This window comes from Neodiprion fabricii, chromosome 4, assembly GCF_021155785.1.
Source record: "Neodiprion fabricii isolate iyNeoFabr1 chromosome 4, iyNeoFabr1.1, whole genome shotgun sequence".
Lineage (NCBI taxonomy): Eukaryota > Metazoa > Arthropoda > Insecta > Hymenoptera > Diprionidae > Neodiprion > Neodiprion fabricii.
The window spans coordinates 35354197-35368219 of NC_060242.1; the positions used below are offsets into that span (position 1 = coordinate 35354197).

At 43.4% G+C, this 14023-nt stretch overlaps 1 protein-coding gene across 1 annotated transcript in view; it reads left to right on the forward strand.

The window, feature by feature from the left end:
• Window positions 1–14023, forward strand: part of LOC124180626 (43 kDa receptor-associated protein of the synapse homolog) — a 50189-nt gene that overhangs the window by 31031 nt on the left and 5135 nt on the right. The window contains exons 4-10 of the mRNA XM_046566380.1: window positions 7216–7362; window positions 7896–8055; window positions 9001–9201; window positions 9345–9443; window positions 9664–9855; window positions 10742–10941; window positions 11033–12259. Coding sequence (XP_046422336.1) covers window positions 7216–7362; window positions 7896–8055; window positions 9001–9201; window positions 9345–9443; window positions 9664–9855; window positions 10742–10941; window positions 11033–11231 — 1198 coding nt within the window. The 3' untranslated portion in view covers window positions 11232–12259. The remainder of the gene's footprint in view (window positions 1–7215; window positions 7363–7895; window positions 8056–9000; window positions 9202–9344; window positions 9444–9663; window positions 9856–10741; window positions 10942–11032; window positions 12260–14023) is intronic.

Genomic DNA, 14023 nt, shown 5'->3' on the forward strand with positions numbered 1-14023 from the left:
GCCACATTTCCAAAAGGTTTTTTAAAAAAATCGGCTAAACAGCGAATCCCAAGGGTGGTTCGAGCCTCCGTATCACAATACGCGTCACCGCGAGTCGGAGTTAGAAGGAAAATAAAAAAGATTCAAAAAACTTGCGCCTCAATCGAGTTCTGCTCGAGACGAGTGAGCGAAGTGCATCGGCCTCTGTTGAGGCGGAGAGAGTCGAGCCGAGCGTATCCAAGAGGAGTTAAACATTTCAATTACTCCGAGTGAAGAGCGGGTCCATTGTTTCTGCAGAAGGTGTGCATGTGTAAGGCCACACTTACACGTTATAGATCGGGAAGTTGAAACCTCGAGCCATCGACGAACTCCATTAGCACGAAATACGCGAGGCGGGATTCGCGCGCTTTGCATCGACCACCACGTTCGGATCCTTTCAATATCGCGCCGAGATTTTCATCTCCTCGGCATTTATTCACAGTCAATTTGTTCGCGGAAAACGACCCTTGTACAACCCTCGTCACACGCCCATCCGATTCTCGTTTCTCTCTCTCCCTTTTTCTTTCTATCTTTCTTTGACCCGCGACGCTGACCAGAATTTCACCGGTCAAACGACGCGTTCACCGGATCATGGACGCGCGATTATGGAACAAACCAGAATTCCCCCGCGATCCTCCGATTACTCCGGATTGCAGAGCTTCGGGAAACGATGTCAATTGCACCCCTTATATTCCATCGGGAAATACCTACCTACCCACGGCTACGTTTCGACCAATCGTGGACCTCGACGCAACGCGAAGATTCGCTTCTGCCGGTTCACGATAAACTGGAATACCCCGGGCATTCGAGGATTTGCGATAACTCACGGTCATACGTCTCAATCGGCCAGGAAACGCGCCCCCTTCGACACCTGACGTATGACTTTGAGGATAAATTCACCCCGGTTCACCCCACCGTACATCCTCGATACCCCGATCATTTTTCATCATACGATACCTTTTAGGTTTGCTGACTTATTACGCCAAGTACGATATCCCAATTTTATTCTGGAATTCGGGAGAAGATTCTTCCCACACTGTGCAGCCTTGTTACACCTATACGTATACTGCATATTTTCCGCTCAGCTCGTTTTTCGCAAACTCGCCAATCTCGAAATTCCTTATTAAAGTGGCTCGACCCTGACTCACGTTCTCATAATTCATTGCTCAATATGTATACACAGTGGATTTTTCCGCAGGAGTACTTATTTCACAATGACAAAGTAATCTTTAAAAATCTGTAAGTAAGCCACGTAGTTTCAGCTCAACCTTGTGACTCTCATTTATACATCAATTGCAAAACGAATGGTAAGGGTACAAATTCTTTTAATCTTTTTCAACACTACCGGAAGCTTTCGAAATTTGAACCCCGCAATAGCCAACTAAATGGCTCTGTTGTACCAAAGTACCAATGACGAGTGATCCGAAAAGCATTTTGTGATGCTAAAACCTCGCGTTACAAAGTGAATAAATTTGTATTTTCCCGTCATTTGTTGAAGTGCAGGTGCGTCCTGCTTGCGCTTGCATGACTAGACGAATGCGGCGATATTGAAAAGTTGAGAGCCGCGTAGGGTGTCGTAAGAATACGGTCGAAGGTGAAGAGGCTGCCTTAAGATGCATATATGTACGTAGGTAAGTAAGTGAGAGGAGGAAAAATATGTCTCTCTCTTACATGGACGGCGCATAGTCTGCTAGTTGAAATATGTACCTATTTTCTCAATATGTGCTCGTATGTACGTAAAGTAAGCTACAAGGATATTCCCACATTTGTACATGATGCCTTATACGTACGGCAACGTTTCTTCCACCGTAAATCGGTAGGTATCACGGTGGATGTAGTGAAATCCCCTCACCTGATGCACCATTTTTAAAGCCAATTTGAATTTATATATTCGTACAATATCTGTTGCATATATGTATGTATGCATATATATATATATACGTGACGTACATTTATAGGAATAAAAATTCGCATCGAAAATTCGGTCGAGCCTTTCAAGGATTCCTCGGTCTCCCCTTCTTCTTTTTTCCGGTTTTTCCGCAACATTAGATTGTTTTCTTTCTCCAAGTTCCTCAGGTACAAATCACGCACGATTTCCAAAATTTCAATTCCTTGCGCTGTCTCGCCTGATAAGGAATAAAAGATCGCCGAAACGAGGCTGTATGATCGTTGTGACAGAGCGCCGGAATGAAATCGCAAAGTCACGAGAATTGTAACGTTACATCTAAAAATAACAACAAGCACCTAGCTAATTGGGCCAATTCCTCCACTTACAATTAGATATTTCCCATACGTTCACTTAATGGATCGCATGTAAGTAGTAACTGATTATATGATTTCGGTGTAGCAATTACTGTTCTTGAATTAATCAGAGACGATCAAATACACGACGCACTTCCACAATAATCGTACTTTTCTAGTATTATGCTAGGAGCGAGCCCCATGACTGACATTGGGGTTAATGCGGTTGGGTACGTGGCACGACTTCGAACAACCGTCGAATGTCCTGTGAATAATTTAGTCCGAGGACAGTAATAGGGTTGTTGATTCGATGGCGATCACTCGGGGACTCGGTGTTCACTTGCTAGACTGTTTGTCGGAAGTTATCCAACCCAGCTCTTCAAACTCTGAGCAAGAGTAAGAGATGACTTGATTAAAACAATCACCATCAGGCCCACTACGCTGGCTCCTGATATTATTTTGACTCCGGTAACTGCAGTTCACTACAAGTTGGGTTGCCCGGCACCGTTTGGAAACTAGCTTTCTCTGACGAAACAGACGCTCAATGACGTCGATCAATTCTTTCACCAGGAGCCAGTGAGACCAGGAGGCACAACGGGTGAAAACTGCCCCTGGAAAGAATCGGAGTGCTTTCTGACTGGATAACCATGGATCTTGAAGTAGTAGGACGCGAATGGCGGAAGATATCACGGGGTAAGGTTATGGGGTAAGTTTCGCGATAAGGAGGCCTGCAGCCCCGAGTCGCTTAGGGTCAAATTACAGGGAGAAAGGGTGGGCCGATTTACTCGAGTTTACAGAAAATGGCGAACATGGTCGTCGGTGTGCAGAGTCTTCCCTGCAAGTGGTGATTTCCGCAGCCGGGTAAAACCGCCAGGAGGCTTTGGCCGTCACGTGTTTCGAGTTCTTCTCGTTTCCAACGGTAAAAGACAAAGCTCGACTGGTACTTGACCACTCGGCTACGGCACAACGAGGGAAGGTTTTCAGAATAGCTGCCAGCTAGTTTTAGACGAGAACCCTCCTCTTCGAGCCGAGAGGAAGAGGGATGGGGAAAAGCGCTGCGGACTTAAACAAAGAGATTGTTACTCGCAGATAGCCTTTATTACACCGGGTGCACAACGCCCACGACCCGACTCTCCGACACCTCGAGGGTTGTGCCTCGGCCACATCACGCCGCTGCCATACTGCACGGGAGCTTTCATCTCGGTTTGTTGAGTCTAATTGCCTGGTTCGCCGCAGAGGGTGGAATCAGACCAGTCTTTAATAGCGCATGGCTAGTCCGGTTGTTACAACTCGAAATTTCGAGCAGCCGTGACTACCCTGGAATCAAATTAGGTACCCTACATAAATCTGCAGCCTGCTACGTTAACCGCGCAGCTTTTGTACGGCGCCGCGTTACGAAGGCGAGATGAGACGAGGTTCACTTTTCGTATAGGCTCAAATTACCGGAGCCATCAATTTTCCGGAGCTATCCAGCTATCCAAGGCACGGCCAGCGTGGCCGAGTTCAAGATGCCACCGAATTACCTTTTCTTTTCTTTATTCCTTTTACTCCCCCCTCCTCGTCCCGAGCAGCCTTCCGACCTTTGGCAAACATTCGGATTCGATCTCGGTTAAGTAAACATTTCATCAAATTCTTATCTGTATTACAGCCGATCGGATTAACCGTCGCGGATGTGATAAAAAACGGCCGCTATAATCGCGCCCCGGAATCATTGCCGTGGATCGAAACGGATGTTGGTACGCAACAGAGCCCGGATCGCGTTTCGGCCGTGTAAATACGACAAGCGGAAGTATTGAAATTTCCTATCCAATTTCCCCATTACTGTACACCGTTCGCTCCGTTCGCCACGTGCTAGCTAACAGCTGTGGCTGCTGCTTGGCGTAATCAAACTTGTTACAACTATCAAGAACATTGCCCCACAACTGCCGTTCTCTAAACTAATAACGTTTTCTCCGGATTTACGATCGGCTTGGGTTATATTATACCTTGTACCCCGTAACCTTCCGGTGCCAATTACCACTTGTCGGGATTTCTTGCGGGGTATACGTACTGCATGTAATAATAAACGCCGGGTTTTTGATGAGAATGTCTTCGCTTGATTTCAAATTTAATCGCGTTGAAACTGAAAATTGTCTTCCAACGTTCTACCCGATGCGAGCGAGTGACAAATGATCTCTTTTACTTGCGCACTTCGGACTCGAAGTTGTTAACGAGTTCGATTGAATTATGTTTTAGTTTAACTTTCTGTGTGAACACTTTTTTTTTTTTTTACACGTTTTGTTTGTAAACGAAGTGTTCTAGACTTTCAGGAAATCGAAAAAAATTCAAGGTCTCTCATCAAACCGTTAACTATATTATCCAAAAGTTGGCAGACACGAGAGTTTGGAAGTCTTGTTAATAAAAATGGATATTCAAAGAACCAGCGTTCCCTCAAGGATGCAATGTTGGTACGGAGAGTTAATCGCAAGACGCTTGTACAATATTCGAAAAATAAGTAGTTAATGATATTAAACTCGAGGAAAAGCAGTCGCTCCGAATTGTCTTGAAAATGAATCTCTTAGTCTCCGAAAGCGAGGATGAAACATTACCCACAACGAATTCCTCAAGTTCCTCTTATAAATCATTTTGCGTCGACGTATATTCTGCGCGACGCTAAATATAATCCTCTTCGTGGGTCTCCGGATGAGTTTTATCTCCTTCTGCGGTCTTGTCCGAGCTTTAAACTCTGGGGCAAAAAGCTACGGACATTCTTCACGGTTTTTACTTCAACCGTGTGCGTGACCCCTGGTCTCGATTTAATGGGACACTGCCTCAAATATATCGGCTGTACGATACACGAGGTCGTCACGTTGCGGCGATGAGCGATGATAACGTGCAACTTGTGTATCGTGATCGGTTGAAATCACACCGCGTGATAAGGGCAGGAATTTGGCCACCCCCGTGTACGCCTACCTTTTGTGCGAATGTTACACCCCTGTATCTGAAAATCGAGGTGTGCGGTAACGGTATCATCCTCACGCTTGCGATCCGCAAGCGGTTTTTGTTACCCTCGTGAAAATTCGTCATTTATCATCCTGCCGCTGACAATACATACTTTTTTTTTCCAACTTTTCCGCACGCTCGATCGTGTCTATACATATATACTGTGGTTTTGTACAATATCTGACATTGATTATACATATATGCGAGATATATGGGTTCAAGGTCTTGATTTGACGAAATATCGATCTATTTTTTCGACTCGACACCGATTTGTGCATCTGAGTACGAGGGCCTGAGTATTTCAACTTTCGGGTAACTGAAATTTATATGAAATTTCGGCAGAATGATACTTTCAATTACATAAATATTTTAATTGTTTTGATAGTTGCCTTCGATTCGACGGTGTATAGAAGTAAAAGTATGTATTGTTGCTAGTCCTATGAGCGAAAAAGGAAAGTTGTGAAAGCGGGACCTTTATACAGCGTAATTTCTTGATTCATTCTGTTAATTAAGTTTGTCTCGAGTCACAACGAACGGTTTATTTTTTGCTCCTTACCCAGCCTTCGATCTTCCCTTACTCGGTCGCCTCCAAGGACGCGTAGCGAGGTTAATGGCGAGTTGGTTTTTGCGCTTAATGGCAATTTTTATTTCAAAATTTACTTCGTACTGGTTCGAGGTTGACGCATTACAGGGTTCAGGTCGTCGTCACGGGGACGACTTTCCGCAACTGCAAAGTTAAGGTACCGGTATTTACAACACGGGGCGTACATACAAGCCCTGAAATTTTTTTACAAGCCCTGGATTTATGCTGATTATCTACAGTCATGGAAACGGGAAAGGAGAAGCAGGAAAAGCCGGAAAAGCCCGCGCAGTTACATTTATTTCAAGACAGATAAGGCGCAGAAAAAGCTTCCAGCTACGCTACCGCCCTTATCTCAGGAAATATTTTGGCATTCATCTCTTGATAAAGCAGTGAACGAGGGGAGGAAATCGATGAACAAAGCTCCGATGTCCGATATGACGATAAATGGGGTTGCAGTCTCTCTCTCCCCCTCTCTCTCTCTCACTCCCTCCCTCTCTCGGTGTTTTGGGACGGGCGAACGAGTGACGCGCGGTAGTGATGTTGTTCCAGCGAGGAAATAGCAGAAGAGGGTGTGAGAACTCCACTTAACCTATTGATCCTTTGAGAGGCAGCCATTGGCCAAAGAGGGGCAATGGAAGGGGTAAACAGCCCGTTCCCGTACCCCGTGACGAGTCGTCTCCTCCCGAATTATTGTACGCAATGGAACGTTTCACTCCAAAGGCAGAGCCGAGGGTGGGAAAAACGGTGTAATCGGATATATTACACAATATCTGATTTCTCTTGTAACTTCCCGAAACCACCGAGACACGGACCTCGCCAATTTTCCCCGGTAGTTCGAGGGTACCTCGAGCAATGAATGATGCAGAGTTGGATAATAAAGCGGAGAGACACTTTGGGCTCGAGTTTCTTTCGGTTTTCGGAAAACATTTGATTCCGGATTTCCCACGTTCCCGTTGTCGTTAGGTATTTATATGATTGCTCTTTACTTCGTTGGAGGAATTTCCTCTCCTTCTCTCTTTCACTCTCGCTCTTTCTCGTTCTACCTCGCACCGCAAATCAGTCAATGGTGGTTACAGGGCGCAAGAACACACACTGATTTACTCTAGATGGGAGAGGAAAATTTTCTCGAGACTTCCTCGAAGGCTGGCACCGGTTCAAATTCAAAGTATGCCAAAAATATTTGCATAGCCAGAAACTCCCCCTCGTTCCTTATACATTCCGCTATGTTTAAGTCTAATTCCCTAGAGTTTAAGCCCCTGGTTTACTCGATGAAACATCGCTGCACACGCGTACTCGCCAAACTCAACCAATTTATTTTATCCTCTAACCTTCGTCATCAAAAGCGAGTAGAACTCACGAGATCACAATTTGTTTTCTTTCTTCTGTTTCAGGGAAAGTATCGACTTCGCTCACAAACAGTTATGCATTTCCGAAGAACTCGACTCTCCAAACATGAGGGCTGAAGCCTATCTGAATCTAGCCAGAGCTCACGAGAGGTTGGGAGCGTTGGACAGAGCTCTCGCCTACGCAAGACACAGGTTCGGCGGTTCTGGAACTGCGTTGAAAAACCAGTTTTTTCTTTTTTTATTATAGTTTCACGCCGCTTCAAGTCTGCCCGAATAGCCGACGTGATTTTAACGTGATAAAACGAGCGCCGACAGATTTGGAAACGCGTATTTAGACTCGGAATTTCCCCTTGTGGAAATTAGCCGCGTGTTTCCGTTGAGCCAGCTTGGTAATCCTGGTCTCATCAATTCCCCGCGCGTCATGTCAGTTTGTCCGAAGATTATTTCTGAACACGAGTCTGACTCGGTAACGATTTCTCATAAGGAGAACTACCGGAAACGGTGATATAAACTTGAGTGTAATATCTGGGTCGCAGCTTAATACCCACTTGCAGGGCGACGACGGCCGGCCCCAATTTACAATATCTTATCAAACATTTTACTGCCTCAATCTGAATAATCGCTTCCGCGAGTTCCGACGTCGACGTATCTGAAGTGAGAATCACCGAAGCTCTTCGGTTCGATATCGGGAAAACGATTCACGTAGAATTTTCATTTCCTTTCAGCCTGTTACACGAATGCGATCAGTGCGCGACCGCTGGTCTGGTGCATCTGACCGTGGCCAGGGTCCACTTGGAACTGGCTGGATTTTGCAAAGCTCTTGAGGCCTTCCAAAGAGCTCACAAAATTGCTCAATCTATCCAAGACCCGTCGCTGGAGCTTCAGGTAACGTTTTACCTCCTTTTACGCGAGCTTCGCAACGAACGATCTTGTATACTATACATGTATATTGGATAAATGCACATCCTTGGTGTCTGTATAATTCTCAAGTTACACGATTTGCCGGAGAGAAAAGAATCGCTTCGATAGATAAATTTCGTTCGATATCCACTCCGTCGATCCAGGCCTTCGGAAGGCCCGGGGATTTGGTCGAGAAACTTTGCCGAGTTGCGAAGCTGATTGCGACGCGTCGAATGATAAATGTATCGTCCCAAACACCCCTCCAATCGACCAACGCTTTCCCCCCTTGGGTGTTTTTCGCCCGGCTTTAGCCTAACGGGTTTTTAATATTTTTCACCCCGCCCCACGACAGCGATGTTTTCATCGCGTGGATTTACCACAACTTCGGATTTCTCGGCATTTCAACATTTTCTTGGGCATGCGGAAGCTGCAAACCTTCACTCGCTTCACACTTTTTCACTGGACTTCCGTCGATCCTGCGGTGCAACGTTCTTTCCCATGTAACGTCGTCTTCTTCCAATTCGATTCGAGAAAAAAATGTTCTGCAAATCTAGTATGAAAATTCGAATGCCAATTTTTTTCAAAAGTTTTCTTGTTGTTTTTGTTTGCTTACCATATTGGATCCGCCAATTTGAAGTTTTTACTTTCAAGTTCAGATTCGTAATCAGTGACCCCAAACACCATGTAACACAAAGTTTTATCAAAATCAATTGTGTTTTTGAATTTACATCCGTCATATCGGATCCGCAATTTTGAATTAGCAAATTTCAAGTTCAGTTTCGTAACCAGTGACCCCAAAAGCTCACTAATAAAAAATTTCAAACGAATCGCATCTAAGGAAAAATGTATGCACGAAAGGGTTAACGCGACGCGTATCGAATTTTCGTTTCTGTAAGCGTGGTTACGAAACCCTTGTTAAATTTTCCGCAGGTGTACGTCGGGCTTTCGGAACTTTTCAGCAGACTTCAAGACGCCGACAAGAGCGCGAGATACGCGGCAAAGGCGTACGATTTATCAAGGAGCTTACAGCTGGGAGATTTAAATTCCAGGCACCACAGAGCAGCCCTTTTGCAAATGGCTGCTGCTCTGCGAAAGCAGGGAGAACTAGGCGACGCTCACGATTATTGCTCGGTGAGTTTTCCGCCGAGGGTTTTCCGCAGTCCTCGGCATTCACCCTCTGACTACATTACACAGCCGTCTTCCTTCCCCCGAAAAGCTCGGGTGTATATTAATTCATGATCGTTTCTAAAAACACCCACTAAAATTGAATCCAGGAAGCCACGAGACTCTCCGTCGTATCCGGGGACCAGGCGAGCTACGCCCGCAGCATACGGATAATGGGAGATATTTACAGAAAAAAGTCTGACATAAACGTAAGTGAGGCTGCGGTGAGTGATCACCGCCTTATAGCACCTAGGTTCACACGGTTTGGCGCAATACGGCACGGTTAGACGTAGCGATAATAGAGCCGAGCTTTTTTAACTCGCGTTTTGTCAACTCCTGACCGGTGTAGTTAGCATTCAGTTGCAAGGCCGTTTTAACCGAACGGTTGTAGAGCGATATCGGCGTGAAACGAAGTTGGACGTCTTGCAGAAGGCGTTTCGACAGTACGAAAGCGCAATGGGCTCTGCTGCAAGCACTGGCGACCGTCTTTGCCAAATGGAGGCGATGGACGGGGCCGCAAGATGCCTCGAAGCCCTCCGAATGCAGCATAAAATTTGCAATTGTCGTCCCCTCGAGTTCAACACGAGGCTCTTGGAAGTGGCTGGCTCGGTTGGCGCGAAGGTTTGGATTTATACCCATGTCTTCCCTTTCTTCTTTCGTCAAATATTATCTTTCGGAGGAGGGATTAGCCGCATTGTTTCATCGGTTTTATTACATACAGGGTGTCCCGAAATTCAGGCGACAAGTTATTTGGAATTAAAAATTGTTACTTTGTTACTAATTCATAAAGTATGCGGTATGTCGGGTTGCGTATGGAATAGTATATCGGGTATATGGCCTCCAGGGCTTTGCTGGCACACACGCACTCTTTTGTTGAAATTTTCCAGCACCTTTAATTTTCCGCCTTGGTGATCATAATTGGCCGCCCAAATCATGCGATTTAACACCGTTGAATTTTTTTTTTTGGGGGGAGGGGTTTGAAGTCTAAGGCTTATGCCAACAAACCAACAATCACCAATGCCTTGAAGGAGGAAACTCAGCTTTGCATCAACGAAATTCAGCCACATTTGTGCAAAACAGTCATGGATAATTTTAACAAAAGAGTGCGTAAGTACAAGCAAAACCGTGGAGGCCATCTACCCGATATGCTATTCCATACATAAGCCTGTACTGTTTACGAATGAATAAAAGATTGTTAATTTTTCTAACAATGTAACAAGCCTGTGTTTTTCATCAAAATTATTTGTTGCGTGAATTTTGGAACACCCTTTAGTAGGCAGGTTGTTTCATTCGTGTTCACCATCGTAAGCACCTAACCGCAGTTACAGATTACTCAAAGTATTTAAACCGTTGTATAGAAAATGGATTGATACAATTCTACCAAAGTCCCCGTTATCACAAATATCTCGTTAATCGACTGTCGATCGAACAACTCCATTACCTGTCACGCATCGATTCGACCGTGGAATCTAATCGCCGATGATCATCCCTCCCACTTCCGGTTTAGCTACTCGTGAGGACGGTGAGGTCAAGACTGTCGCGAATTTACGGTTCGCTCGGTGACGAGGAGCAGAGAGGACATCACGAGCGATTGGCCGCAGCCATGGAAGAGGACCTGGAGCTTCGATGCGGAGGATGCAGCGAGCCCTTCGGTCTGGAGGCCGATTCTCTGGAGGCTTTGCCGTGCTCGCACATCCTCCACGCGAGGTGGGTGAATCAGCAACTTTCGTGCAGATCGATGCGGCCCGCTACTTTTCGCGGGATAGACTGTTTAACCAACTCTTTCTCTCCGTCGCAGGTGCGCCCACGACATACTGAAGAAGCGGGACAAGAAGAAGAAGAGATTCTGCCCGGACTGCCACAAATCGGTCAGCTCTCGGCTCTACCTCCACTGCGAAGACCCCCATGGACTGAACCACAGTTCGCTGAGTCTTGCCTCGCTCAGAGCCAGCAGCTTGGCTACTTTGGAAGATTGTCACGCGACCAGCAGCGTCTGACCTGATAACGCCTCATCCTCCGGACGCAGTTAACGACTCGATTGAATTCAATTGCCTCGACATGGAAGACTGTTATCGGGGATTCGTCAGGGACTGACCTGCATTTCTTTCCAGTTATAATGAGGGATGAGTGAATGTCTACTTTCGTGTGGCGGTAAAATATTCCGACAAGATGACGGAAACTTTTGTAATTGCTAGGTATAACTGAAGTTTAGTATTCGGAATGCGATTGCTCCGCGTATCTTCGTTGCCGGTTGATAATACACATTGGCGAAAATAATTCCGAGCTGCAAAATGAAACTTCGGGGCTGAAGTGTACAGGAAGGAATTTAACCCCGTTACGAAATTAATCCAGAAGTGAATGGTATTGCTGTTTTTACTCGAATTACTGCGCAGAGTTCGCTGGGGGTTGGCTCGGGTCCTCGACTAAATCATTGACTAAATCAGAACACGAGTTTACTGCAATGCGGTCCAGCGTTGCCCAAACCGTGGAACTCCGAGAGTCCTCAAATGAACGAACCCACCTAACTTTGTTACATATATGAATCACAAAGCTCGCCGTCCCCTAAACTCATATTATATCCACTAGCTTATGCGCATTCGTTTGTACGTTTCAGCGTGTACGGCGATTTATACAGAGGCAAGAAAATCCGATTCAAGTTCAAGTGTATTATTAATACGCTGAAACTTTTGGCGCGGGATTGAACAGGTCTTGAGTTTGTAAATTTTAATCTGGAAATAAATTAATTAACACTGTTTACTCGGCTGACGACTGAAACGAGGGAGCGCGCAAATTTGGATTTTAAATGGAGAATTCGTCCACTCATACCTGCGTGAAAACTGGTTGAAGATATTCTTAGCACGAAAGTTTGTATGCTTTGAAATAATATTTAATTGAGATTCCGCAGAAAAACTTCAATTTTCTCCACCTCGCTTTCAGTTCCTTCGAACGGACAAGAAAGAACAAATACGTTGCCAAAAAATATTGAAACACGAATGTATTATCAATAATATAAATATTAGGGTGGGTAAGATAAATGTTTTTTTTTGTTTTTCCTTGGAATCAGGCTCAAATGTTTCATTTAGGTATAAAAATACGCCTGTTAAAATTTGAGCTCTCAATGTTAACATTGAGAGGTTGCGTATCGCACTTTACTATTTTCCGTATGAATAACACGATAAAAATCGTTGTTGCTCGTTCTGATTTTTATAATTAGCTAACGATGCGTCGTACAAAAAATTCACAGATCTACAATATATGAGATCGAACGCTCTACAAAAAGGGCCTGTTATTATTTTATGATAAATCTACTCTTTCAAACGTTATTTGAGGTCAGAAATTGTTGAAGGACCTTAAATAACTTTTGAAAGATTAGATTTATCGCAAAATGATAAGAAATCTTTTTTGTAAAGCGTTCAATTTTATATATTATAAGTCTGTGAATTTTCTGTACGACGCATCGTTAGCTAGGTATAAGAATCGGAAGGAACAAAAACTGTTAATGTTAATATTAAGAGCTCAAATTTTAACAGGCATACTTTTATACCCAAATGAAATTTTTTAACCTGTTTCCGGGGAAATTATTTTTTATCTTTTCACACACCCTAATAAATATGCTCCTCCTAATAGGTGATTAAAATTTAAGTAATAAGAGTATAATGTGTTGTTGAATTGATCGACGCGCATGTTCGTGTATAATATACATATAGGTATAGTAGATATTTATTGCGCAATATAATAAAATAGTAATATAATGAAACATATTTATTTTTTAATTTGAAGTCGCAATATCAGAATGTTGTTAAATAATTATACAAAATATCTATGAATATATATTATATACATATAAACTTAATGTATGTATATTACGGTTACTTAATTGTTTAAAGACGTTATCATTGTTTCGATTATTATTTTTGTTATGATTACAATGATATAGCAATATATGACTTCGTTCATAGAAAAAGACAAGACAACCTAATAATCATAATGAAACTAAATAAATGAATATATAAGTAAATAAATAAATGAATAAATAAACAAATAATCATAACCGTTTAACCTCACAGTACAGGGGTAAAAGCGTAGAAAAGTTCTAAAAGAGCTCATATACGTACACGTATAATTCACGATATAAGACATATTTTCTAACTAATAAAAATCAACCTGCCCGCGACGCTGCAAAGCTATTAACCTCTAACTCACGCTCCACGTCGTAAATCACTGCACGCGAGACTGTAAAACTTGATTGATACTCATTGATTGAAGCAGCGGAAGACTCTAACGTAAACAAGAAAAAAAGAGTTGTAGAAAAACTTGAACGTATAAGTTTAAAATACTGCTTTAAAATTTCAAATATACGATCCCCACTCTGGACGGTATACTGCATGAGAGATAAACGAATTATTAAGAAGAGAAAAAATTAATTTCAATTGTAAAGCACATACAACGTTGTTACTATCAACGGATTCTGGTCAATCGCAAACTAATAACTATGATATCTACGTAAATAATTATCTATGAACTAATTTAGATATACAATATTATTACTCGGCAAATTAGCGAGTTTTTCGGGGAACAAAACGACGGGCGTATTTCCTCTTGAATTAAGTACACATATAGGTATATAATATAATGCCGAAACGATATATTAAACTAATGAAATAATACCAAATACCCGTAAATGTTGACGATATAGTGATATTACGTATTGAATCGGTATACGAAACGAGGCAAATTAGATATAATTTATCGTTGAATATTATAGGTGGGAGGAGTCGAAATACTTATG